This window comes from Drosophila subobscura, chromosome J (assembly GCF_008121235.1).
Source record: "Drosophila subobscura isolate 14011-0131.10 chromosome J, UCBerk_Dsub_1.0, whole genome shotgun sequence".
Taxonomy (NCBI): domain Eukaryota; kingdom Metazoa; phylum Arthropoda; class Insecta; order Diptera; family Drosophilidae; genus Drosophila; species Drosophila subobscura.
In genome coordinates, this window is record NC_048532.1 from 11,152,543 (window position 1) to 11,178,029 (window position 25,487).

The 25,487-nt window shown below is 47.4% G+C and overlaps 12 protein-coding genes across 19 annotated transcripts; 6 read left to right on the forward strand and 6 right to left on the reverse strand.

Annotated features, from left to right (window-relative positions):
• Window positions 1–24: 24 nt before the first annotated feature.
• On the forward strand, window positions 25–1,256 carry LOC117895001. 2 transcript variants are annotated; one of them, XM_034802349.1, is made up of 2 exons: window positions 25–601; window positions 679–1,256. In XM_034802349.1, the coding sequence occupies exons 1-2, from the start codon at window positions 92–94 to the stop codon at window positions 1,039–1,041; spliced, it is 873 nt and encodes a 290-aa protein (XP_034658240.1). In that variant the 5' UTR covers window positions 25–91; the 3' UTR covers window positions 1,042–1,256. The 2 variants fall into 2 exon arrangements, with proteins under 2 accessions (XP_034658240.1, XP_034658239.1); XM_034802348.1 differs by having other exon boundaries at window positions 676–1,255.
• A 702-nt stretch (window positions 1,257–1,958) lies between these two features.
• On the reverse strand, window positions 1,959–4,501 carry LOC117895000 (Y-box-binding protein 1). The gene is given in 5 exon segments (XM_034802347.1): window positions 1,959–2,070; window positions 2,453–2,548; window positions 2,550–2,563; window positions 2,647–3,357; window positions 4,012–4,501. Coding segments are annotated over 5 exon segments (1,005 nt in total). The 5' UTR covers window positions 4,148–4,501; the 3' UTR covers window positions 1,959–2,022.
• A 108-nt stretch (window positions 4,502–4,609) lies between these two features.
• On the forward strand, window positions 4,610–6,949 carry LOC117894999. The gene has a single exon (XM_034802346.1). The coding sequence runs from the start codon at window positions 4,932–4,934 to the stop codon at window positions 6,930–6,932; it is 2,001 nt and encodes a 666-aa protein (XP_034658237.1). The 5' UTR covers window positions 4,610–4,931; the 3' UTR covers window positions 6,933–6,949.
• Window positions 6,950–7,056: 107 nt separating this feature from the next.
• On the forward strand, window positions 7,057–11,919 carry LOC117894816 (sterol regulatory element-binding protein 1). Of its 2 annotated transcripts, none has more exons than XM_034802055.1 (7): window positions 7,057–7,279; window positions 7,800–9,325; window positions 9,395–10,194; window positions 10,265–10,650; window positions 10,707–10,833; window positions 11,073–11,240; window positions 11,301–11,666. In XM_034802055.1, the coding sequence occupies exons 2-7, from the start codon at window positions 7,816–7,818 to the stop codon at window positions 11,664–11,666; spliced, it is 3,357 nt and encodes a 1,118-aa protein (XP_034657946.1). In that variant the 5' UTR covers window positions 7,057–7,279; window positions 7,800–7,815. The 2 variants fall into 2 exon arrangements, with proteins under 2 accessions (XP_034657946.1, XP_034657948.1); XM_034802057.1 differs by having other exon boundaries at window positions 7,058–7,279; window positions 7,797–9,325; window positions 11,301–11,919.
• A 153-nt stretch (window positions 11,920–12,072) lies between these two features.
• Window positions 12,073–16,014, forward strand: LOC117894820. 4 transcript variants are annotated; one of them, XM_034802066.1, is made up of 8 exons: window positions 12,073–12,127; window positions 12,190–12,428; window positions 14,035–14,203; window positions 14,261–14,529; window positions 14,585–14,708; window positions 14,774–14,882; window positions 14,937–15,435; window positions 15,490–16,014. In XM_034802066.1, exons 1-8 carry the CDS (start codon window positions 12,073–12,075, stop codon window positions 15,970–15,972), a joined length of 1,947 nt encoding a protein of 648 aa, XP_034657957.1. In that variant the 3' UTR covers window positions 15,973–16,014. The 4 variants fall into 4 exon arrangements, with proteins under 4 accessions (XP_034657957.1, XP_034657956.1, XP_034657955.1 ...); XM_034802065.1 differs by lacking the exons at window positions 12,073–12,127; window positions 12,190–12,428 and adding an exon at window positions 13,271–13,350 and having other exon boundaries at window positions 15,490–16,010; XM_034802064.1 differs by lacking the exons at window positions 12,073–12,127; window positions 12,190–12,428 and having other exon boundaries at window positions 14,184–14,203; window positions 14,286–14,529; window positions 15,490–16,010.
• LOC117894822 lies at window positions 12,415–13,948 on the reverse strand. 2 transcript variants are annotated; one of them, XM_034802067.1, is made up of 3 exons: window positions 13,376–13,948; window positions 12,611–13,320; window positions 12,415–12,556 (listed from the first exon to the last, which is right to left on the reverse strand). In XM_034802067.1, exons 1-3 carry the CDS (start codon window positions 13,902–13,904, stop codon window positions 12,449–12,451), a joined length of 1,347 nt encoding a protein of 448 aa, XP_034657958.1. In that variant the 5' UTR covers window positions 13,905–13,948; the 3' UTR covers window positions 12,415–12,448. The 2 variants fall into 2 exon arrangements, with proteins under 2 accessions (XP_034657958.1, XP_034657959.1); XM_034802068.1 differs by having other exon boundaries at window positions 12,611–13,312; window positions 13,376–13,511.
• On the reverse strand, window positions 15,997–17,064 carry LOC117894825. Of its 2 annotated transcripts, XM_034802073.1 has the most exons (4): window positions 16,929–17,064; window positions 16,529–16,896; window positions 16,340–16,473; window positions 15,997–16,271 (listed from the first exon to the last, which is right to left on the reverse strand). In XM_034802073.1, the coding sequence occupies exons 1-4, from the start codon at window positions 16,943–16,945 to the stop codon at window positions 16,032–16,034; spliced, it is 759 nt and encodes a 252-aa protein (XP_034657964.1). In that variant the 5' UTR covers window positions 16,946–17,064; the 3' UTR covers window positions 15,997–16,031. The 2 variants fall into 2 exon arrangements, with proteins under 2 accessions (XP_034657964.1, XP_034657963.1); XM_034802072.1 differs by having other exon boundaries at window positions 16,529–17,051.
• A 147-nt stretch (window positions 17,065–17,211) lies between these two features.
• On the reverse strand, window positions 17,212–18,065 carry LOC117894826. Its single transcript, XM_034802074.1, has one exon. It carries the CDS (start codon window positions 17,963–17,965, stop codon window positions 17,285–17,287), a length of 681 nt encoding a protein of 226 aa, XP_034657965.1. The 5' UTR covers window positions 17,966–18,065; the 3' UTR covers window positions 17,212–17,284.
• A 57-nt stretch (window positions 18,066–18,122) lies between these two features.
• LOC117894827 (coiled-coil domain-containing protein 58) lies at window positions 18,123–19,006 on the forward strand. Its single transcript, XM_034802075.1, has 4 exons — window positions 18,123–18,273; window positions 18,340–18,486; window positions 18,557–18,679; window positions 18,744–19,006. Exons 1-4 carry the CDS (start codon window positions 18,238–18,240, stop codon window positions 18,846–18,848), a joined length of 411 nt encoding a protein of 136 aa, XP_034657966.1. The 5' UTR covers window positions 18,123–18,237; the 3' UTR covers window positions 18,849–19,006.
• LOC117894828 (DNA repair protein SWI5 homolog) lies at window positions 18,957–19,393 on the reverse strand. The gene has a single exon (XM_034802076.1). It carries the CDS (start codon window positions 19,234–19,236, stop codon window positions 19,018–19,020), a length of 219 nt encoding a protein of 72 aa, XP_034657967.1. The 5' UTR covers window positions 19,237–19,393; the 3' UTR covers window positions 18,957–19,017.
• Window positions 19,313–22,427, forward strand: LOC117894818 (importin subunit alpha-7). The gene is made up of 6 exons (XM_034802060.1): window positions 19,313–19,435; window positions 19,985–20,200; window positions 20,261–20,772; window positions 20,835–21,098; window positions 21,164–21,663; window positions 21,728–22,427. Exons 2-6 carry the CDS (start codon window positions 20,012–20,014, stop codon window positions 21,907–21,909), a joined length of 1,647 nt encoding a protein of 548 aa, XP_034657951.1. The 5' UTR covers window positions 19,313–19,435; window positions 19,985–20,011; the 3' UTR covers window positions 21,910–22,427.
• On the reverse strand, window positions 22,397–25,278 carry LOC117894819 (probable cytochrome P450 305a1). The gene is made up of 2 exons (XM_034802062.1): window positions 25,073–25,278; window positions 22,397–24,215 (listed from the first exon to the last, which is right to left on the reverse strand). Exons 1-2 carry the CDS (start codon window positions 25,164–25,166, stop codon window positions 22,783–22,785), a joined length of 1,527 nt encoding a protein of 508 aa, XP_034657953.1. The 5' UTR covers window positions 25,167–25,278; the 3' UTR covers window positions 22,397–22,782.
• Window positions 25,279–25,487: the final 209 nt, after the last annotated feature.

Below are 25,487 nucleotides of genomic sequence, written 5' to 3' on the forward strand. Positions count from 1 at the left end.
CGGTATATTTGATCGATAAGTCTGCGGTCACACTGGATAGCGCCGCCGCTACGACTGGACCCCCCACCCCCTCCGCAAATCAACACAAAAAATGTTTACAATAAATGCTCCCGAAGAAGAAAATTGCAAAGAGACACAGCTGGACATATTGTTAAAAATTAGCTCAGGCGAATACATTCTGCAGAAGAAGAAAAGACGCAGCTCGGTTTGGAATGTTTACCGGGAGATTGTACGTTCCGATGGCTCAAAGCTGAAATGGCGTTATTATTGCATGGGATGCGAGCGGGTAATGCAGTCCACCGGTGGAACCACATCTAATCTCCGCATACACAAATGTCATGTCCGCTACCTGAAGGAAAACGGAAATGTATCTGCGGACGATGCGCCGAGCCCAGGCACCGACTCCGAGAACCTGCCAAATCGTATCGAAAACGAAAGATTGGCCCCAAACAATGTGGAATCCGCTGGAACAAACCGACAACTGGCCTACGCCGACCAATGCGAGGAATACTATGAGGATAGGCGGGCACCCAAGAGACAGTACAAAGCGATGGGCGTGGAGCTGTGCAATCTTGATGAGTCAGAAACCATCGAAGAACTTGTAAGTGCAGAATTAATAAGAAACAATTTGTAACTACTGATAATCACAACAGTGACATTGTCTCGGGTCTCTAGCAGGAGACGGATATAGATCTTGGGTTGGACTCCACTAATACGCGCCCGTTGCTGAAATTGTTTTCTGAGGACTCCTGTTCGGTGGAAACGGAGGAGCAGTGCCCCATTGTGCTGGACAACGTAGTCAGTCCTCAAGCAGACTTCAAACGAGAGAAACTCCAGCCAAGTAAAACAACCTGCGCCCAGATGGATCCCAGTGCCCTAGCCGAGGCTGAGAGTTACGCACGTGCGTGGGCTCATGCATTTCTCAAGCTAAGCGAGGATCAAAAGTTCTATGCGAAGCGCTCCATAGATGAGCTGCTTGTGCTGGGTCGCCTGGAGAGATTGAACATATCCACCGTCACATCGCTGACGACAAACTTGTAAAATTGTCAACACCTTAGAGCCAAATTGCTGCCTAAACTGGTACATTTTGAATGCACGCGAAGATGTTACGTTCCTATGAGGGGTAGATTTTACACTGTGAAAATAGTAATTCAATTTTAAATCGTGGCTTGGGGATGGTTGGGATATTACCGCATTAAAGATAATATTTTTAAAGATAGCCAGACCAAAATAATAATTATACAAAGCTAATTGTAAATAAAGGCAACCCAAAAATGTGTTTTTCAATTTTTTTATTTTTTCCAATATGTTTTTAAAGTTTTTTTTTTGTATACTTTTCCTTTGTTGCCATTTTGCATTTGTTGTTGTATGTAATGTTGTAGACTTATCGCTTTGCTCTTTTCTCAGTTTCATTATGAAGTTTTGCTGTGAATTACATGATTCTCGTGTTTGCTCTCCGTTACCGTTACTTCTCCCTCTCTCTGTCTCTCTATTCAGTTACAGTTATTTTAATTAAACGGTTTTCAACTTGTGATGGTGTTAATGGGGGGGAAGTGAGGCTGTGCTTGTGTTAGAGTGGTAAATAGTTCAACAAAACTATTTGTAAAACAATTGAAATTGAAAATAAAATCTAAACAAAAGACAGACTGTATTTGAGTGTTTTTCTAGTGGTTTCTGGTTGACCTTTCTGAGAATTTCTGGGCATATTTGAATTTATTGCTTTCTATAATACACTTCAATTTTCGGGAGTTTCAAGTTAGAATTGGAAATTAGTTCTCTTTGCTGCTGTAGGGTATGATGTGGTATGAGGTGTATGAAAGTTTCCCTACAAAACGGAAAACAAAGCAAACGAACCAAATATAAATAACGCTACGGCCCATATGTGGTTGCTCTTGCACTTGATGTTGGTTTTCTTTTTTCTTTTTTTGAGTAATTTTTGTTGCATGTGCTTCTGCTGCTGTTGCTGCTGCTTCTGGTGGTTGTGGTGGTGGTGATGGTTCTGGTTCTCCCTCTTGTCTGGATCTATGCAGTACTCTCTGTTGTTGTATTCTGCACCTCCTGGGCGCCATTCTATACAGGATTTGCGGTTGTTGGTAAGGGTAAATCATAAGAAATCAACGTAAACAACAAAATTATGGGTATGTGGAACATGAAGAGCTGTGTTATTGGATTGGTATTGGTTACATTCATATTGTTAGACCCAAAGCCTCTTACTCTTATGTTAGGTATTACAATTATTCGTCCTTCCCTTCTGATGTTTTTAGTGGTTAATTATGAATGCATTTTAGTTAGTTGTGTGTGAAGTGGGAGTGGAGGAGTGGTTACAATTTCTATGTTTGCCGACACCAAGTAGTTTTGTTGTTGTTGCCGCCGCCATGCTGATTAGTTGTGTTTCTCTTTTGTTGTTGTTGTTGCTTTGGCGATGTGTGTCAGTGGTGAATTAGTTCATTACCTGCTGTGGCTGCTGTTGCTGCTGCTCCAGACCACCGCCAGGACCATTCGGTTTCCGATTCTGGCGACGTGGACGCGGCTGCTGCTGGCGCGGCGGGACCCTGTCCTTGAACTGCAACAAAGGCAAAGCGAAAAGTTAATAAAAGAACAGAAAATGGGAGAATGGTTTCGAGTTACTTGGTGCAGTGTACTCACTGTACTCCCCGCCATCGCGTCGTGGTGGTGGTGGCCCGTTGTAGTTGCGTCGGAAGAAGCGTCTCTGGGGTCCACCGGGGCCACCGGCGCCGCGACGAGGTCCCTCTCCACCGCGCTGCAAGCCCTCGGGATTCTGGTCGTGAACACCAGGATCGGCACTGCTTCCATCACCGCCACCCAGGCCGCGACGCTGCTGACGCGGGTAGAAGTTGTTGAAGCGCCTGGGTCCCCCAGGGGGTCCGCCTGGACCACGGGGACCGCCGCGAGGTCCACCGGGGGGGCCGCTTGGGCCGCGACGATAGTTCTGGCGGGGCTGGCGGGGTCCGGACTGCAGCTGCTGTTGTCCGTCGAGGGGCTGCTGCTGCTGCTGGTCCGGTGACTCCATCTCATCACCCTCCTCGCCATCCTTACGGCGGCTGTTCTTCTTCATCCAGGGCCGGAAGTTGCGACGCTTGTCCGCAGCAAACTGACTGCCGCGCACAGGCTCCCCAGACGGGCCGGTGACATTGGCTGCCTCGTTGCCCTTCTCGCCAATAACGACATCGAACTCGACCACCTCTCCGTCGCCGACAGAGCGTACAGCCTTCTTCGGATTGTTGCGTGCAATGGCGCTCTGGTGTACGAAGACGTCCTCTTTGGTGTCGTTCCGGTTGATGAAGCCGTAGCCGCTCTTCACGTTGAACCATTTGACGGTGCCGGTCACTTTGGTCGCTGCAATTGTGAGGTTAGAAACGTCATTGTTGGTTCGGCTGAATGGAATGGTTCAATTTATGGTTTCGATGCATGGATGGTGCCTTCAAAATGCATTTAGTGTCCAATAGGCGCGGATACAAGAACATGCCACTGTCTCTGCGGCTGTGTATACAAATAAATTTACCAAAACAATGAACACACATACACATGAACATACTGTCACTCTCCATCTCTTTCTCTCTCTCTCTTTAAATATCTTACAAAGTCTCTTCGCAATGCGCGCGCGCAGAGAGGTCCAACAAATTGGGTTGCTCGGATGGGAGCAGGCAGGGGCATGAGGCAAAGCAAACGTACGGGGGTGGGCACACCGGCGAAAGGCAAAATTTTCATTTCGTTTCTTTGCGGCCGGGTCGGGCCGGGGCCGCTTTTCATGAGGCGGCGGGCGGTGAGCCGGTGAACGTTCATATGTATGTGCCGCCTTGCTATACAAAATGGCCGTCGTGCGTATATTTTAAGACACAAACACACACATACACGCAAAAACACACTCTGCATGTGTACACACACGCACATCATATTTTTTCATTCCTTTCATTGCTATTTTGGTTGAACTAGCGGTCGCCATGTGTTTGCGTATGAATGAAAAGCAAATCCATTTACGTTCGCTCTTACCAATAATTTCCTTCGGCGGTGGAGCTGGCTTGCCCTCTCCCTGCTGGCCATCGTCCTCCTGCTGTTCCTCCTCGGCCAGCGGCTGCTGTTGTTCAATGGGCAGCAGCTGCTGCGGTTTGTTCTCAGAGTCTGCCATCTTTTCGTTGTTGTTCTCACCCGCACTAGACGAACACGCGCTTCCAAAAATAAAAGGAAGAAAAATAAACTGCTACCGCTTTTGAGGTGTCAGCCAAGTTTTTCCTGGCTATGCGATGCGATGCTATGCTCAAAAGCCGCAACTCTATTATTTTCCGCTTATTGCTTTTGGGACTGATGGTCTGTGTTTGTCGATGGTTGTTGTTATTGTTCCTGGCGGTTGATGCGGTCAGTTGTGGCACTCTTTCAACTACCACTACCACTTTTGATGTTATTTTTGAGTGTGATCTTAAAACACTCGCCACTCGCAGGGTTTTTCTTTGCCGTATTTTGTTCGCAAGCGGAAGTGACAATGACAGCAAACTAGGGATGTTAAATATATATTGCTCTACAATATCGATATATTTTTTTTTGTAAAATATCTTTTTAGCTGATTTTCTGGGATATAAAATCAAGGAAACCACGTTTTGCCACTTTATTTTGTCTGTTTCAAAGTTGTTAAATAACTTGGATACTCTCGCGACTTTTTATTCTACTTATCGATGAGTTAACAAAAATATCGGTATTTTCCTGCGATAAGCGGGAGGAATTCGGCGGTTTATTATTTCGAAAAATGTTTCAGTTTTCCAGCATAAATTCTAATAAAAATGATAGGCATGTTGCGTGAAACCCACAAGAAAGCAATGTTTATTTGACTGAGTTTAAGCAGACTCTTAATTTTAGTGGAATGAGATACGCAAACGTTGCGCTTAATTAGGGCCTCACGCAATCCTTATTGGGATACAATGCCCCAGGGAGCTGAGGCCTTTCGTCATGGGTTGCGTTTACCTCCGGCAGTTGACTTTGAGATGAGGGAGCCACTGGTCGCACTGTTGCTCCTGCCAATAGTTTGTGCTGCTTCCCATTTTGCATCTGCGGAATGGAGGCTGGCGAGGATGAGCTGCCGCATCGTCATCCAGCAGAACACGCAGATCACTTACATCTACAGATGTGTCAGCTGCTTGGGCGCAAGCACACCCGAACATACGGAACTGGAGTTGGAGCTGCATCGATGTGTGGGCAGTCGAGTGGCCACGGTGACGCGCCACATCGAGAGCCACGAACTGGAGCCCCTGCGTCGGACAGACAGCATGAGCATCTTTCATATTCCCGCTGGAAACGATGGGGATGCCCTGGTGCGTCGCATAATAGATATGCTCAATCCGAGACAGCCTCGCAAGCACCTCCACAAATACATCTTTCTCTGGCCCGGCGCCAGTATGGAGCAGCTGGAGGCCCTCTTCTCTGGATGCTGGGCGAAGCAGTTGTTGTTTGGGCTGGCGATCACTCGAGTGGACGATGGCATCTTTGACTTTGATCCCTTTGCCGTGGGTGGTCTTCGGGTGGTGCAGCAAAGCGATCACTCTGGTAGCTACTCCGACAAGCTGAAGGATATGCGAGGATTCGAGCTGCGCTACTCCATGTTCACGGATCCCCTGATGGCCATACCGATAGAACCGGTGGCGAGGTACGGGTACAGAGCAGTCGATGGCGTGGCAGCCCGCGTGGCCGCAGAGATTCTAAACGCCAGCGTGACCTACGTGCTGCCCGAGGACAATGAGTCCTACGGCCGCTGTCTTCCCAATGGAAGCTTTACCGGCGTAGTCAAGGATCTCACCAGCGGCAAGACGCACTTTGGTCCGAATTCACGCTTTGTGCTGGACTGCATGTGGCCACAGGTGGAGGTGCTATTTCCACACACGCGCAGAATGCTCTATCTGGTGGTGCCAGCGTCGGACATTCAGCCGGAGTACCTCATCTTTCTTCGGGTCTTTCGACGGTCCGTGTGGCATCTTCTGCTGGCCAACTTCCTGCTGGTCGTCCTCTTCTTCTGGCTGTTGCAGCGATTGCAGAAGCGAGTGCCAAGGAGATGGGATATGGGGCGGAGATTCACTTTTGCTCGTTGGTACGAGATTGTCGAAACCTTTGGCAAGACCCATGTGGGGGAGCCTGTGGAAAGATTCTCGCAGATCAGCTCGATGCGGGCCTTCCTCATGTGTTGGATTCTCTTCAGTTATGTAGTGACAACAATTTACTTTGCCAAGTTGGAGAGCGCTTTTGTACGACCCACATACGAGGCGCAGCTGGATAATCTGGATGGACTTTCCAGCCTCAATGTGCGCATCTATGCGGTGACGACCATCTTCGATGCGGTCAAGTCCACGCTGTCGGAGCGCCACTACGACTTGTTGGCCAGCAGGAGCAGGCAATTGCCATTGGCCCTGACCACCTCCTATTTCCAGCTGATAGTAAGTCGCAGGGATAGACGCTCCGCGTTCATAATGAGGGATTTCCATGCGAGAGACTTCCTAGCCCTCACCTACAATGCCCAGGCGGATCGTCCCTCCTATCACATCGTTAAGGAGTACCTTAGGTCCATGTTGTGCACATACATTATGCCGCTGGGTTCGCCTTTCCTTTACAAGTTTCAGTCGCTCTTTACGGGCTTTCATGAGCACGGATTTTACGAGCATTGGCGCCAAATGGACTTAATTACTAGGGATGGCACATCGCCCAATGCGGAGGAGTTTTATGAGGAGTTGGGCGACCAAACGGATACGGATCCTGCTCTCGCCGACGCCGCAGGCAATCGACGGAAGAAACATGTGGTGCTCACACTTGATGTATTGCAGGGTGCTTTCTATTTATGGTCGCTGGGTATTGTCCTGAGCAGCTTGGGCTTTCTGCTGGAGCATGGCTATTGCTTTTGGAAAAGGCAACAAGACAAACCTAACAATATCACTTAAATTTTTAACGAAATACAAATATGTACCATCGATTGCACAGCACCAATTTTTATTTTTCGGAGTTGCATGTGGGCATATCGATAGTATAATACATTTCCTCTTCGTGTCCGGCAACACTTCGAAACAGCTGATAATAGCTTAAAAGCGCAAACGTATTTCGGTCGCTGCAAACACAATTGCATTTGTTTATTAATCAATCGAAGATATAGCTACGCATACGAAAAGCAGCAGTGAACATCAACATGAACCTTATCTAGTGGGGACCAAGTGTATCTTCAGTGTATCTGTAGCTACCGTGGTAGTTATGGCAAAATCAAAGCAAAAGTGAACTTCAGAATAGTTAAAAGGTTAATATAATGTGATTTTCAATGTCGTGGTAGCGAAGTGCAAGTTTCAGTAACGTAAATCAAACAATTAGGAGAATATTCCACTAAAAATGTTCCATTAGAGCGGCAAGTCTCAAAGGTGGCGTCACATCGTATGATCCATTCGAGCGCTCTGATTGGTTGAAAGCGCTTTTGCATGCTTTCCCGCTCGCGTATGAGTGCCTCCCTGGGCACAGTGTCCTCAGCAATGGTTAAAAAGCTGCCAAGCTTGGAAATTACGGGACTTACAGCTAACCAATTTGCACTGAGGACTCTGCCTTCCATTCAGTCGCAATTAAACGAATTTAATACTCGCACACAGTGGTACCCATACATTCATACAAATCTGACAACAGATTTCACCGTTTTCAAATAAGTATGGAACCAGTGTTGTGTTGTTGATTTCAATGTGTAATTGCGCCGCTTAGAAATTTGATAAACAATCCGAGAGGAGACGTGTGTGTTTATATTAATTACACAATATTGTTGTGGTTTTCAGCAACTCAAGAGAATCTGCTATGGATCATAATAGCATGGACTTCATGTCCGGCCCCGTGGATGAGTCACTGGACCTGTTCAAAGAGGACGATGCCTTCGACATGATCAACGAGGTTCTGCACCCGGACATGTTGGATAATTTTCTCAACGAAATGGACCTGGAACAGGCGCAAATGTACGAGAATATTCTGCGCATGGATGAGCCCCAGCCCATGGTCCAGCAGCAACAGAAGCAGCAGCAGCCACAGCAGCTACAGCTGATGCATCTTAAAAGCGAGCACTCTTCGCCAGTGCACATCAAGGAGGAGCTACAATTGCCCTTCTATAATTTACTTCAGATACAACCTGAGCCCCCGCAGCAGCAGCCACCACAGACGCCGCAGCAGATGGTCATTAAAGCTCCCGTGCCCACCACGACTATACATCATATGGATGCGGGGAGGCTTCCGCCTAATACATCACTCTACACGCCACCTCTGTCCAGTGGCTATGTGTACCAGAACTCATCCCCGCCCACGCCACCAGCCGAATCGACTCCGCAAAGAATTCAGGTCATGTCCCCTCTTCAGGCACCTTCCCCATTGCCCACGCAAGCACAACCACAACCCTTTATCATGTATACCCAGCCGATTGCCCCTAATCCGGCTATTATGACATCCACTGATCAACCCATGTCGGCCATGACCACAACTGTGACCAGTCCCAAGCCCTCACCGCCCATCGCACCGAGCAGCGGCCACGGCCACGGCAACGGAAGTAGAGCTATCAAGGGGCGAGTACCGGTGTTGGCACCGTCTCCAGCCACCGAAGCCACCAATCAATCAGTGACCGGAAAAGTGCCCATCAATAGAGTACAGCCCAAGGTTAAGGAAGTGTACGGCAAGCGTTCGGCCCACAATGCCATCGAGCGACGCTACCGCACTTCGATCAACGACAAGATCATCGAACTGAAGAATTTAGTGGTGGGGGATCAGGCCAAGCTGAACAAGTCGGCCGTGCTGCGCAAGTCGATTGACAAGATACGAGATCTGCAGCGTCAGACGAGCGAGCTGAAGTCAGAGCTGCAGCGTTTGCAGCGAGAGTTGATGGCACGCGATGGTTCCCAAGTGAAGGATCTACTTCAGCGGGAGACGCGCCCGTGGCCCGTCCGTGGTGGCTCAAAGAAGCGTCGCGAGACATCTACCACTGATGCTGGTCTAACTCCGCCGCGTAGCGATGTCTCGGATCCCTCTCTCTCACCTCAGCACTCGGACATTTCATTGCCACCCTCGCCCTACGGCGGATCCACCGCCAGCTGCAGCAGTGGCGGCGACAGCAACTGCAGCAAGGATGATCTGCTGGTGGTGCCTAGCTCTATGCGAGGCATGGCCACCCACTCGCGCCTGGGTTTGTGCATGTTTATGTTCGCGATACTGGCAGTGAATCCCTTCAAGAGTTTCCTTCACGGCGGACAACACGCCGATGCGGATCACCTTGGAGGCGAACTGAGCCGTCAAAGGCGCATGATTCTCTCCTACGATGTGGATGGTGGTGAGTTTTCAGCCTCTTTCAGCCTTGGAATTCCTTATTCTAATTGATATTTCTCGACTATTGTGGCAGATAATGTTGGCTGGCAGCACAGCTCCTGGCTATGGCTACTGAATTTAACGCTCATGTTGGGATGTCTCATCAAGCTGCTGGTCTATGGGGATCCGCAGTTGGATGCTCAGACAGATGCCTACTGGCAGCACAAGCAGCGAGCCGAGGCAGACTTTACAGCGGGCCAGGGAGAAAAGGCGTATGCCGGCTATCTGAACTGCCTGCACATGTTCGGGCTGAGCTTGCCGGCGACACGTTTGGAGTGCTACCTGCAGACCACCTGGCAGTTCTTGCGCTTCATTTTCCACAGACTCTGGCTTGGACGTGTGCTGTCGCGTCGCACCGGCGGCCTCTTCTGCAAGGCTGCCAATCGGAAACAGGCTTTATCCTCGGCCCGAGAGCTGTCCCTGCTCTTTAATCGGCTCAATCAATTGCATCTGACTGGACATGGCAACCGCACGGACGGCAATGGCATTATGATGGCCCTGTATGCCAGCAATATGGCTGAGGTGGCCCACAATCTATTGACGCCCCGCGAGACCATCTGCGTACATGTGACGACCGCTCTGCGTATGAAGCGTAGCGCACCCAAATGGCTGCAGTCACTCTTCGCCCTCTACTACATGGGTCGGGCGCGACAGGAGTGCGGCCGGACACGGGCTGCCGAACAGACGCAGGAACTTCGCTGGGCCTTTAGTGTCTATGGCTTCCGTTATTGCAGCAGCCACGACTTTAGCTACGATCTGAGTGACTCTGGCGAACAGGATGGATTTTTCACCAGGCTACGAAACGCCTGTGATCCCACTGCCTATGTCGTCAAGGTGGGTGGTTTTTCTCGCTCTTCTCTGTAGCCTCTGGCCTACATATATCCAAGTCTTTCTTCGTCCACAGCAATATAGGGAACATCTGCTGTTTAAGGCCATAGAGTGTCTTGTGGGTGCTGGACACAAGTCGGCGGCAGGACTACCCGCATCCGGCGGTGAAGTGGAACTGCAGCAACAACAGCACAGCGGCACCATTGTCAGCAATGTCCTCAAGTATACTTCGCTGCTAAGAGAAACGCTCTGTGCCGATGAGGATGAACGCGATACAAATGTTGTGTGGTGGGCAAACATCTTGGAAATAGCCGTCCACTGGCTCCTTGGCGAGGACACGCTCGCCGAACAACTATTCGACAGCATCAAGCAGATGCCCGTGCAGCTGGAGCCAAACAATGACACAAATCATCTGCCCAAGGCCCTTCATGCGGCGCTCGGTGCTAAAATGTTGTTGCTCATGTAAGTGTGTGAATATCTTCAAGGAGATTTGAGATATGTTCAACTATTTGATGCAGGAACAATGGCAATACTCCCGACAAGCGGCTCAAGCGATCAATCAATAGTCTGTGCGACGAGGCCAGTGCACAGCTCCAGGAATGTTTGACCGTCAACCGGATCACCAATGCCAAGGGCATACAGCTGGTGAGAGAGTGTTACAATTTGCTTTTGATAGAAACACTCCCGGAGATGACACGCAGGTGCATTGTAGTCGCATTGTCTGTCCATGTTGATCTCAGGCAATACAACTGCAGTGCAAGCTCTGTGCATTTCATAAAGCAACGTTCACCAAATGTAGCTGGATCCAGCCTTGTTCCGGTTCCAGTTCCAGTTCCGGTTCCCTGCCACTCTGTGATTTTATTCTAATTCTGTTCCATTTACAGCTATTCCAACTGCTCACCTGCGATTGGCTGCTGGAGACGTTGACTGCTTTGTGGGAGCTTGAGCATATGAATGTCGAGGATGATGGCTACTATCAGGTGCCTGGCGAAGTGCTCGAAAAGTTTCAAGTCAGCTTGAATTCCTTGCGCAGCATTGTTGAGAATATACCAGTAAGCGTTGAATAGTTCACATATTCCGAATATCTAGCAGGACATTTTTGATTTTTCCAGAACGCCCAATCGAGAATTTATTTGTATGAGGCCGTTTGTCGTCTGATGGCCGGTGCCTCGCCCTGTCCCACTCAGCAACTGCTGGATAGGAGTCTACGCTCGCGCTATGCCCATGCGTCCATATTCTGTGGCAGCAAGGATCGACGGCATCAGAACTTCGAGGGTGGGGAGCGAGAGCGCGCCGCTGCCATGTACGTGGCATGCAAATATCTGCCACCAGCTCTGTTGAGTTCGCCTGGCGAGCGTGCTGGCATGCTGGCCGAGGCGGCCAAGACACTGGAAAAGGTGGGCGACAAGCGCAAGCTGAAGGAATGCTACCAGCTAATGAAATCGCTGGGCAGTGGCATTGGCAGCGTGAAAGCTTAGTTTAAATAAGAGTTAAATTACACCCACATTGACCATGTTAGTGGATAAGTGTTGTGCACATTTCATTTCAAATTTAGTCCATGGAGCCTTGGGTAGAAGACCCTTTCGCAACTTGCTCCCATCCCCTAATTGTGCTTAGAATGTAACTGAGAGTAATCCAATATGCATAACAAAATTATATTTGTTTATTATATTACAATAATCACTAAACACATATTTATGTCAATAAATATTTGAACAGTTCTCTCAGTCACTTTGCCTCACAATTTGAAGCGATAATCGCTATAATTAAGACGCACTTTCTTCAGGTACTCCAATCGTAACTCAATAAATACTATTTAAAATGAATACTGCACAATTTTCTATAAATACGTGATATACATATAAGTGGAAGAACAAAGCAACAATGAGCCATTTACTAGTGGAACCAAGCTACTGGTCAATCGTGCTTAATTTTCTGGGTGAGTTTCTGTGTTCCCTGCTTTCAAGTGGTAATACTTTAAGTCGGTGTGTATCCATTTAGCCCAGCAATATTTTGTAGATTCGCATGCCACGTGCGTTTTGTGGCATTCTGCATTTGATTTACAACTGGCAGGAGATGGATTGCTGCCCGTGATAAACATGGACTCGCAAACGTGGGCCAACGACGAGGCTGATGTTTATGATTATGAGAGTAAACGACGCGAGTTTGAGAGGAATGGTATTGCCTACAACGATTGGATACTGAGGCTGACGGTGGCCATAGAACATTCCCATTGTGAGGTATGAATATGCTTTTATCTTTAGTCAAAGATTGTGTCACATCTGGAGTGTGTGTCTGGTCGACAGTAATGGCAGACGTCATGGAAACCAAGCCGCAAATGTGTGTCATTTGTGAACAAATCATTCAACTGAAAAAGTAGAGATTTATAATACAGTTTAAGTTTTTATAGAAGTTAACGAACCACTTGTTGATGTTCTTTCAATTTGATAAACGAAATCGTCAGCAGTAGCTTCGTTTTGGAACCCAAACGAACTTCTCGCACATCGGAGAGAAATCTTATCGCCTCAGAGCTGGTCATTTGCCAACGCTTGCCCAGCTTCAGATGCGCCAGCTTGGAGCAGCTGCTTAGGACCGACAGAAGCTGACAATTGACTGCCTTAACGGGATTAATACATTCTATGGCCAAGCACTCGAGTTCAGTTAGTAGACCTAATTTTTCAACAGCTTCCGATGGCCAATTATCACATTCGAGCGCTTTGATTCTCTTAAGTGCCAGTATGTGATGCACTTGGGCCGCTCCAACACGAATCGACAGGAACTGCAGCTGCTCTAAGTGATCAGCATAGCGTTTGGCCAACGATCTGTAGAAATCGCTGTTCACTTCTCCAATCCAGCGCGAGATCATACGCAGAGATTTCAGAGACCTAAAATCTCCAAAATCGGGCAGGTTCAAGTCGAAGTTCTCCAGCGTCAGATGTTCCAGCTGAGCACAATGGTCAGACACTTGGGGCAGCTGATATGTGCGTTTCAGGGCACGTCCAAAGTTCAACAAGAGCCGGCACAAATTCTCCTTGTTGTGGAACATCTGCACGAAATTCTCTTCACTCAGATTGACGTCAATGCCATCCACATCTAGGGCTTGCAGTTCACCGAAATGTTGCAACTGCTCAACTGCATGGGTTCGAAAATCTGTATCAGTGGGTAAGCAGCACGAGGAAATACATACGCTGAGGTGCCCTGGCATCGATTAGCGTCAGGTTTCTCAGTCCAGGAAGCTCCATCAGCAGCTGCATAATGTTAGCGTGTCCATTTCTGCTGTCCCTCGAAGCGGGCGGCGTGTCCGTGTCCGAGTGCATGAATATCAGCACAAGTTGTTGCAGATTCGAACAGTGCTGGTTGAGCAGACCCAGAAATGGATGGGTGACGGACTCATCCCAGCGGCCGTGGGGCACCTCACACCGCACCACACTGGAACCGCACAGTTGCAGCATATAGTCCCAGTCCTGAATGGATTTCAGCATCTTCACATTGATCTTGCTATACCGCGTAGGCAATATGTTCGCCAGCACTTGGTGGAACAAAATATGGGCGCGGCCCAGATTTAGTTGATCCTCGAGTGCAGTCAGGTACGAAAGTATCTCCAAATAACAGTCGTAGTTTAGCTGGAGTATATCTGGTTTGGCCCTGATACCCTGCGGTCTTCCCTCCTTTGCACCAAGGAAAGCAAACGGACAGCCGAGTCCAAGTTTATCCATTATTATTTTAATTTACTAGAAATTCCGAATTCTCTTCATTCTCTTGCTATCGATAGCAGAACAGCTGATTGAAGACAATCGGAATAAAACAGTTAAACAGTTATTGCTTGCATTGTTTTCTCTTTTTAAGACATTTTTAGCATTTCAAGAGCAAATACCGGACTTTGCTTGTTACTTTTATAATGCCAGCATTTATTCGATTTGGCGTTCGCCGCGGAATCGGTTTATTTTTGCCTACACGGAGGAGCTGCTGCTGCAACATGAGGACAAGGACTTACTCCAAGGATACATATTTCACGGTAGGATGTACCTTTTCCATTGTTGGCCAATCATTCTTTTCATTTACCAATTAACAGATCAACCAAATGTGTGGCTGGTCAGCGCCTCATATCTGAATTCGAGCATATTTGACATCAAAACAAACCGCTTTGTGGGTCCGCGAGACTTTAACCACAAACCGGGGACGATTCAATTTAATTTGCTGCAACGCTATGACGCCCAGCTGCGGGAAATCATCTGGGAAAGATCCCAGAGCAATAAAATGTCCAAGAAGCTGCAGAATCTACAGGGTCGTGAAGTTGTCATTGGAATCTTCGATTACAAGCCATTCATGTTGCTGGATTATGTGAGTTAGATTTCCTTTTAAAAAATGAACTCTAAAAGCAGATCGCTCAAGCCAGGAAAGACAGCCAACTGTTTCCGATCGCGCTGAGGGCAAGACAGAAGTCTTCATCGATGGCACCGAAGTGCGTCTAATGATGATATTCTGTAAACTTTACAACTGCACTGTCCAGGTTGACACAAGTAGGCTATTCGTATTCGTTTTTGCCTTCTCAAGTTCACTTGACCCTCCTTCATTCTGTTTCCAGCTGAGCCGAGCGACTGGGGTGATATCTATTCGAATGCCACGGGCTATGGTCTAGTAGGAATGGTACTCGATAGACGTAACGACTATGGCATTGGAGGAATGTATTTGTGGTATTATTCCCATACCATCCTTTGCCTATATCCATTAAAAATGTCTTTGACTAGGTACGAGGCCTATCAGCACATGGATATGACCCACTTTCTGGGCCGTTCGGGCGTGACTTGTCTGGTGCCAGCTCCCAAACGTTTAATCAGCTGGACCCTACTTTTGCGTCCATTCCAGGCCATTCTTTGGCTTTGTGTGATGGTCTGCCTGCTGCTCGAGATACTGGGCCTCTGCCTTACCCGACGCTGGGAGCAATCGATGCTGCCTCAAACATGGATTGAATGTCTACGGTTTGGCTGCGTCAGTACGCTGAAGCTATTCGTCAACCAGAGCACCAGCTATGTAACCACCTCAAATTCCCTGCGCACCGTGCTCTTGGCCAGCTACATGATTGACATCATTCTAACGACCGTCTACAGTGGCGGACTGGCGGCTATTCTGACTCTGCCCACACTAGAGGAAGCGGCCGATTCTCGACAGCGTCTCTATGATCATAAACTGATATGGACTGGTACATCGCAGGCGTGGATCACCACGATCGATGAGCGTTCAGCTGATGTGAGTCCTGAGCAACGAATAATTATGAGACATGATCCAAATCTCTGTTTGTAGCCAGTTCTCCTGGGCCTTATGGAGCATTATCGCGTGTTTGATGCCGCCCTGATTACGGCCTACTCGCGCTCGGAGCAAATGGGATTCGTTGTGGAACGCTTGCAGTATGGCCATTTGGGCAATACAGAATTAATTTCCAACGATTCGTTGGAACGATTAAAGCTAATGGTCGATGACATTTACTTTGCCTTCACAGTGGCATTTGTGCCGCGACTTTGGCCGCATCTGAATGCCTACAACGACTTTATTATGGCGTGGCACTCCTCGGGCTTGGACAAATTCTGGGAATGGAAGATTGCCGCCGAATATATGAACGCCCATAGGCAGAATCGCATTGTTGCCTCCCAAAAGCAGAACCTGGAAATCGGTCCCGTACAGCTGGGCTTCGACAACATCATTGGCCTGATAATGCTTTGGTGCTTCGGCCTGATATGTAGCCTGCTGGCATTTGTGGGGGAAATATGGCACCACAAGCAATTTTAAATGGCAGCACTGTAAATGCTGCTGTTATTTTTGTATTAATACAAATTTATTTTGAGAATTTAGCCCGTGCTGTTTAGATGAAGCACCTGATCGGTGACGCGCGTAATTAGGGGTTCAAGCTCGTTGTCTTGCAGCTGTGTGCCCCACAGCTCGTACAGTGTTTGCCTGGCCAGTTCCACCGAGTTTCCAGTGTCTGTTGTGCTGGATGTGTGCAGCGTCAGAAAGATGACTGCGTCCGCGGCAATAGGATTGTAGGTGTCGCAAATCGGGTGCAACGCCCGTGCCGACCTAGGTGGAATCTGCAGAAAAAACAAAACGTAAACGTAAAGTTCAACTCCAGTGTCGGTGTATTTGCTGCTCCACTTACTTCATTGAGGTTGACGATGAGAAATACATTGCCCTCTTGAAGTTTCTTCTTAAACTGTTCAATGGCAAATCCATAGTCACCATTTTTCGGTACAAAGTCATCTTTGTTCATGTGTACTGGCTTCCCCGGTCCACCTGTTGGTAATTTGAGTTTTTAAAGCATATGTTATTAGGTATATGTGCAACATACCAAAACAGCGCGACGCCTCAGTTGCAATTTCGTCAATGAGCGTCTTTAGTTCCTCTTCTTGATGCAGAAACAGGAATACACTGGGTCGCGGATCTCGCTTGTTGATCAGCCCTTCAATTCCTTTTTGTAGAGCCATCCATACTCTATCCGATTGCTTTGGTTCGATACCGCGCTGCGTCTTAAAAGCACAGCTCTTCTCCGCATAGATATAGTACCAGGCAGCCATCGACAGTATAATGATCATTAGAGGGATGCCAATGCCATAAAAGTGCCAGCTCCTCTGCTTGTCGGGCACTACATCTTCGCCAGTCTCGTTCTTGTCTTCCTCTCCCGATGAACCTTCCTCAAAATTCGCAGCTGACTCCCGAATGAAGTCTTCATTGAAGGGGCATTTATTATCCTCCTCGTCAACAGCATCAACAGACTGCGGAGCAGTTCGTTTCGGGCTTTCTGGATTCTTAACTTTATGAAGACCCGGTCGCGCAGACATTTTAATTTGTAAACAAACTAATCCAATGCGGCTTAGTATCGATAAGATGAAAATAATATATATATCGAAAGATCCTCAAATTAAATCGCAACAATTTAATTGTACATTTAAATGCTTTATTAACAATAACATCTCAACTTTTTATGAAACGAGACCGGTTTCCACTATTAATATTTATTTTAATTAATACAAATTTTTATATGTACAGATGATACCCTCTATCTATGTATATTGGACAACTAATACTACGCCAAGGAGATGACTATTTACTCAGCTGGTGGCACTGTGTTTAATGTCAGGCGCCGTAATCGGCCCAGGACAAAGATCTCGTCAATTGCTCGTTTGGCATAGAACTTTTGGTCTTCACTGAGCTTGCGATACTCTAGAGACCATGTTTGGGCGTATATAGAGGACTCTTGGGCTTCACTGACATCGAGGGACATCGACATGTCCGGCTGATTCTGTAGATGGGGATGGGGCTGGAGCTGCTGCTGGACGATGCAAGCACTGGCGAAGGCGGCGACGTCTGCGGCAGTGGGCTTCTTCTCAACCTCGTCCTCAAGCTGCTCCTGTTTTTCCTCCTTGCTCACCACCACAGCAGGTATACGTTCAGTTTCGTCATTTGCTGACTGTTTCTGCTCCACCTCTTTGCTCGTGTCAATTTCGTTTTTGTGTATTTTTTGGCTTGACTTGCTTCCGAAGATACTTGCTTTAAGATACTGCAGATGGCACCTGTGGCGTCGTAGATTTGTCGTCGACTTGTGGGTAAACGACATTAAGCCTTTGCAGCCAGTGCAATACAATAGGTTCTCAAGGATTGTGCCATCCTCTTTCTTAATTTTTCGGTAAACGCGCCACACAGTGCTGCGCGTGCTTTTGTTGTTGAGTGCAAGCTTGTAGATTCCATTTTCTATTTTTTCTCGAATATCTTCGGATCTAACTGGCATTGTAGTGGCTGCTGGGGCTGCGAGGGCTCGCTGGGGTTCGTTTGTTTGAGATTATTTTGTTATGATTTTTTTTTTTACATGCACCTGATAGCGATGCGCGGTGTTCACAGCACCACATATCGGCTTTTAATACACATCGATTCGCACATTTACGATAGATTTGAACCACAGATGGCAACTCAGGCAACTGGCACGTTGCGCCGGCATTATACTATAGAATTTTGTTTTTATTTTTAAAAATCAGTTTTACCTATTTTTGGTCCCTAGTTTCAATGGCCGTTTATTGCTTGGACTTTCTTGGCTTCCAGGTGAGTGCCGAACAAAGTTTATGTTGCTCAATTTTCTTATATAACAAGGCTCTTAACTGATAACAGGAGGCGCTGAAGAAGATGCGAGATGTGGATGACAAAATTATATATGCTCTGAATGCACTTCCCACCGAATCCTTCAAGGGCCAAGTGGATAGCGAAAACACGTGCCGCGACCTTTATGCCAAATTGGAGCAATCGCACCTCACTCGGGTAACCCACATATATCTGGCGTTTTAGATGTAGGCGGCCGTAACTAAATGTGTATTTATTAATCGAACAGCAAGACAAGATACGCAATTGCATAACACTGTCGGCGAATAGTCTGAAAAAACTCCGTGAGCAGCAAGAGGCTCAGCCCAATGATGTGGAAACGGGCAGCAAGTTCAAGGCAGAGCAGCGGAAGGTAAATGAACCATGGAATATTGTTTCTGCTTATAAATTACAATTATCTCTTATCTGCTCTATAGCTGAGGGTGCTGCAGGCAGAATTGTATGTGGAAGACATCATCAAGGAGCGGACGTACAAGGCATTCAATGAACGCTGCCGGGCTTACTTCCATGCTGGACAATAGAGTGATTCGCAATATAAAAGTGCAATTGAGCGTAGTGCAGTGACTTGATTAGTTTTAAGCCTTAATCTTATGTGTAAACCATAGAGGAACCGCCTAAAAGACTTTACTGACCTGGTGGCATTTATGAACACTTGGAAATACATAAATGAACCCGAGAACATTTTATTTTTCATTCACTGTTAGGCAAGTTGAACATTTCATGTGCTGATTTGATGGAAATATCCTTCAATGCGGCCAACTGCTCGACTACTGTCTGGGTCGCATCCTTCAGATTGTTGTACTCGTGCATTAATTCCATTATGTGCTTTTCCCGTGCCACTTGTGTAGAGTCTGGGCGTTCGATTTGCTTCTCGGCCTTTCGGCGTGCTTTTCCTTTCGAATTTTTCATAATGTTTGCCTCCAAATCGAGTCTTGTCCCCCCGCCCCGACAATGCTCGCATTCGATATCTATTGCATCAGCTGTATTGCATTCCAGGGCCGTCTGGCAACTCTGTGCGCTAAAACGTGTGGCGTATCGTGCGTAAAATTTCCCATTGCTTTTCGCATGATTTAATCAAACAACGAAAGCCAAACCCTTCCACACACAGGTAACGAAAGTGTTGATCATTAATAATTCTGGAGCCAGGTATATTACTTACCAAAAGGAGTGACTCGACAAGTTGGGGGTGCAGCACGGGTGCTGCTTCTGACCTAAGCCCACGCACAAACACATGCATGCATACATACATTTTGCCACACACACAACACACAATAGAAATGTGAAAGTGTTGGGATTGTGCATATATTGCCAAGAAAACTAAAAAGTTTAATTAAACACGAATGTGCCTATCACTGTTTTTGGAAGAGCAACGTCATATCCGTGCTCTTTCCTAACCAGAGCTGGCCATAAGGAACATAACAGGCAAGGCAGGAAGTATTTGGGCTTGGCACTCCACTAAAGTGTGGATTAAAGCAGACCGCAGTGACTGTTTATTTACATATGTATGTACATGCATAGATTATATATGACAATTAAAGTGTTGTATCAAAGTTGGCTGAATACTCTAAAAACAAATTCTTATACAGATATTAAGTGTCTGCTTTTAATAGAACATAATAAATAAAAATGATTTAAAATGTATGGTGGACATTTCCAGCTTCGTGAACTGAAACAAGAGATCGCCATGTCCGCTACCCATAAGCAGCGGTATAAAAATGCCGCATTGGACTCGACGGAAATGCGTCGCCGTCGCGAGGAAGTTGGCATCCAGTTGCGGAAAACCAAGCGTGAGCAGCAATTGTTCAAGCGTCGCAATGTGGTGCTGGATCCATCCCCTACCGGAATGGAGAGTAGCAGCAGCAGTGAGCTGCAGGTATGCATTCTATATAATCTACTGTCTAGCATGGCCACTAAACGAATTCATACATCACAGAACACCGACATGCAAATTGCGGACAGTACCACTGGGCCGCAGGGAATGGGCGCACAGTCATCGGGCCAGGCAGAGGCTGGTGCCGGAACAGGACCACAACCATCGATTATTAACCAGGAAATGATACAAATGCTGTACAGCACAAAGGAGAGCGATCAACTAGAGGCAACGCAGAAGTTTCGCAAGTTGTTGTCTCGCGATCCAAATCCGCCCATCGAGGAGGTCATTCAGCGAGGCATAGTGCCCCAGTTTGTGACATTTCTAAGAAACAACACCAATGCCACTCTACAGTTTGAGGCCGCCTGGACACTGACAAACATTGCGTCGGGTACATCGCATCAAACCAAGATTGTCATTGAGGCCGGGGCTGTGCCCATATTTATAGAGCTGCTGTCCAGCCCCCATGACGATGTGCAGGAGCAGGCCGTCTGGGCCCTTGGCAACATAGCTGGTGACTCGCCCTTATGCCGCGACCATCTGCTTAGCTCGGGCATCATGTTGCCACTGTTGCAGTGAGTAGAGAAGAGCTGTTGCTATTCCGACAGACAATATATATACCTTCATATTATTGCAGAGTGTTGAGCTCTTCAGAGCGCATCACCATGATTAGGAATGCCGTGTGGACGCTCTCAAATTTATGTCGTGGCAAAAACCCGCCAGCGGACTTCACTAAAATCGTACACGGTCTGCCCATACTGGCTCGCCTGCTCGACTACTCCGATGTGGATGTACTCAGCGACACATGCTGGGCCATCAGCTATCTATCCGATGGACCCAATGATAAAATTCAGGCTGTCATAGATGCGGGCGTTTCTCGTCGTCTGGTCGATCTGCTATTGTGAGTGATTGTTAAAATAAGATCCATTCAAATGCTTATCCTCTTTGCTCTCTCTCTCATGGTAGGCATCCGCAGCAGAATGTCAGCACAGCTGCTTTGAGGGCTGTTGGTAATATTGTGACCGGTGATGATCAGCAAACACAAATGATATTGAGCTACAATGCGTTGCCCTGCATTAGCCAGTTGCTCCACTCGACGACGGAGACGATCAAGAAGGAATCCTGCTGGACCATATCAAATATTGCCGCTGGCAATCGGGATCAAATTCAGGCGATTATCAATGCGAATATATTCCCACAGTTGATGAACATTATGCAGACGGCCGAGTTCAAGACGCGCAAAGAGGCCGCCTGGGCCATCACCAATGCAACCAGCAGCGGCACCTCAGAGCAGATCCACTATCTGGTGGAGGTCGGCTGTGTCCCGCCAATGTGCGATTTCCTCACTGTCATCGATTCCGATATTGTTCAGGTGGCGCTCAATGCTCTGGAGAATATTCTTAAAGCGGGCGAAAAGTATCAAGTTCGACCCAATCCCTATGCCATGGCCATCGAGGAGTGCGGAGGTGAGCTGACTTATCGTTTTAATTTTGTTTTCTATCCTAATGTTGCTTCATGTGTGGCTTTTAGGTTTGGACAAAATCGAGTATCTGCAGGCGCACGAGAATCGTGACATCTATCACAAGTCGTTCTACATTATTGAACAGTACTTTGGAAACGAAGAGGAGGACACCCGAGTGGCACCCATGGCGGGAAATCAACAGTTTGAGTTCAATCCACAGAATATGCCAGACAATGGCTTTAATTTTTAGTACCAGCAAAAGATGAGACACAAACAGACAGCAAAAACGCGATAGGAAGTTAGATGAGAGGGGACAGCAGCATAAGCAGCAGCAGCAGCAGTCAGCACAGGCAAGGCAGTCAGGCACATGTCTAAGTGCAGTCACTACTAGCATTTAAGTCAAGAATTTGTGGTCCGTCTTCAGGTCGGCTCATTTCATTGGTTTGTTAAGAATACTCTCTTCCCCCATGATAGTTTTGTTTTTGATTATGGTTTATTATTAATTTGCAAGACGCAATTTGGTCCAGGACCAACCAGAAAGTGTTAACCCCTAGACAGCTACGTATTTTATTATACACCCCCATACCCCCTACTGTAAATGGACATTAATTCCTTCTCAATTTGAGTTTGTAAATACGTTGAGAGCCCTGACTTGGTGTTGTTATAAATACATGCATATAAACAAGACGAACGATAACGATAACATAACGCTGATCGTCAACGATAACGATTAATGATTACGATTATATGGTTTTTATTTAATTTAAATTTTGTTACACAAATTGTTTAAATTATGCGAAATTTTAAGTTTAATGTAGAGGACACTTTAATAAAGAACAAAAAAAACAGACCAGAAATAACACTGATCAATCGGTATACTATGTATAACTGGTTATTTAACCGAATAACCTTAAGATTATTGTACATATTAATGTATGCATAATGTGGAAATGTATACCCAACACCCTGCCCTGCCCTGCCCCATGGTGAAATTACTAACAAGGTGACGTCTTCACCACAGAGCACCCTGTTTCGGAACCACTAATCCATCTCCATCCCTTTCTAGCGCTTGTCTCTTCGAGCGTGGTGAATAAGTTAGTAATTTCACCATGAGCCTGCCTACTCAATCTGACGAACGTTTCACAAACTTTACTTTGTAGGGCTTTGGTGTGAGCGTAATGCCGGGCAGCAGCACCATTGATGGAGTCTCGCCAGGCGGCAGAAAAATGCGAAATTGCTGGACTATCCTAACCAGAAACGAGAATATGCAGGCACGGGCCAGAGCATCGCCCAGACAGCGGCGTCTGCCTAGGCCAAAGGGCATGAAAAACTCATCCTTGAAGCACTTGCCACCCACATCGATGAATCGTTCTGGCCGAAACTGCAGCGGATCCACCCAGTGCTGCTCGTCGAGATGCACCGAACGTAAGCTAATCAGAATGGTGGCATTCTGCGGTATGTCGTAGCCGCCCAGCTTAGTGGGCCAGAGGGCACGCCGTGGTCCCGTAATGGGTGTTATGTGAAAGAAACGCTGCACTTCCATTATGAAAGCGTCCATGTAGTCAAACGATTCCCTCCGACTGAGATGTGGGAAGGCGTCCGCCTTTGCCGATTTCACGTTGGTCAAGACCTCGGCGAAAAGCTTCTCCTGAACATCCGATCTCATGGCCAGCACCATGAGAGCCAGGTTAATGGTGTTGCTGGTGGTCTGGGAGCCGGCAATGAAAAAGTCCAGAATGGTCATCACTAGCTGCGTTTCGTTGAAGCTGCTGCTCTCACTATCCGAGCTTTGATTCCGCATCTCCTGCAGATAGGCATAGATCAGGTCGCTCTCCACCGGGTCATTGTCCGATGATATCTCCAGCTGACGTCTGTGCTCTTCTATGGTATCCATGAAGAAGCCGTAGAGCTCCGTGTTGAGCTGCCGAATGAGATTGTAGCCGGTGCGATCGGGTGCCACATGCCGCAGCCAGGGGAACTGTGCGAGCAGCCCACCGCAGATGTCGAACAGCTTGGAGCGACGATTCATCAGCTCCAGCAACCTTTGCAGTGTGCTATCTTCCTCGCTGGCAATCCTCTTACCTGCTATGAGGCACCACAGCACATTGAGTACACCGTGGGCCAACCATGTCACCGGCTCTATGGGTGCCTCCTCAGTCCGGTCCAGCTGCAACAGGAGCTCCTCCGCCTCACGCTCAATGTGGCTCTCCATCTGACTGCGTCCATAGCCGACGTGACGCATCTCCTTCATGGCAAAGTTGCGATGCTCGTACCAGAGCTTCCCATCCGTGCAAGTGATACCCTTCCTCGTGCCCATCGTGCGCAGACGCAGAAAGAAGTTGTCCGGCCTCCCCTCAAATACCTCCTGCAGCTGCACCTCGCGCACCATCTCGTGTCCCAGAGCCACCACCACGTACTCCTGCCCCAGCTTCAGTCCCAGCAACGGGCTCTGGTAACGCTGTGCCCACTGCCCAAAGAGGATGTGCTGTCCGCCCACAGCCCGTGCCTCCTTGCGGAACTGCAGTGTGTTGCCGAGCCAAGGCACGAATCGGGGACCTAATTGAAGAACAGAACAGAACAGACAATTGCAGAGGGTTACTAAATCTTGCCTGACCAATTATCCAATCTTTCAGCAATCGATGGCCAAATCATGAAATCGTTTCCATGCCTCTGTCCGGAAGGAATATACTCGTATGTATGGAGGGACTACTACTTACTAATCTAATCGTTCACTAGTGAAATCTGTTGGCCAGTAAATTATGAAATTACTTTAAATCGAAATCTGTTGGTTATCAGAAATATCAATGCGGGGCGCACCATGTACATGTGCTGGGGATTGAGATCTGTTTTTAGTTTTCGCACATTTCGTAGTGGAGTAGACAGTGCGTTTCATAAGTATAAGAATAGCCTTTAATCGTATGTAAGGGCTGGTAATATTGATGGCAATATCCCATCCATCCCCTTTCGTATGTTAATTATTATGCCCTGCACTGTATGGCATTACAATGCAATATTATGCCATCACAGCCAAGCTGCAATTGGAGTACTGAGAAATGCATAAATTCAGACCGTACCGTGCCCCTACCCTTGTTAGGCACGTACCTCAGACCTGTTAGGTCTGGTGTCAGATATGGCTATGTGACAATATTATCAATGCCGACACCGTACCCATCTCTGTCTCTGCCTCTGCCGCTGTCACTGTCGGTGTCCATTTCGTGTTGCTAATGAGTGTACAGCCCAATTGGGAGCGAGACAGGTCGTCTCGTCCTACATGGAGCACATGGAAGGCACCCTCTAAGCCACACAATAGACGCGGTTATCGGAGTATCTTTTGCTTATTCTCACTTAAATGCGGCCAGTGCAGACACCTGCAGGTGCAGGGATCTGTCGCGTATCCTTTGTTGCCATCTCACCTGGTGGAAAATTCTTGGGTCGCCGCACCGATTTGACAAGTGAATAGATCACAAATCCAATTAAAATGGAGCACAAAATGATGAGGGCACTCATATTTGTATTTATCCAATTGATGAACTATTGGGTACGAAATACGAACAGTCCGCACAACACGCCAGCTCTGTGCCAACTAATTCCGAAACTAATTCACGAGAGAGTCGGACCCACGCGCTTGGCCTGTCGTCTTTTCACGTCGGTCGGTCTATTGATAGTGCAGGAAAAAACAAAAAAGAAACAACGAAAACGAATCAAAACGAAATGGGAGAAAAAGCCCGTCTCAGTTGATAAATCATGTACGTGTGTAGATATATACACATACACATATATACATACATATGTATACACATATATATTTATACTCTTCGCATATACAGA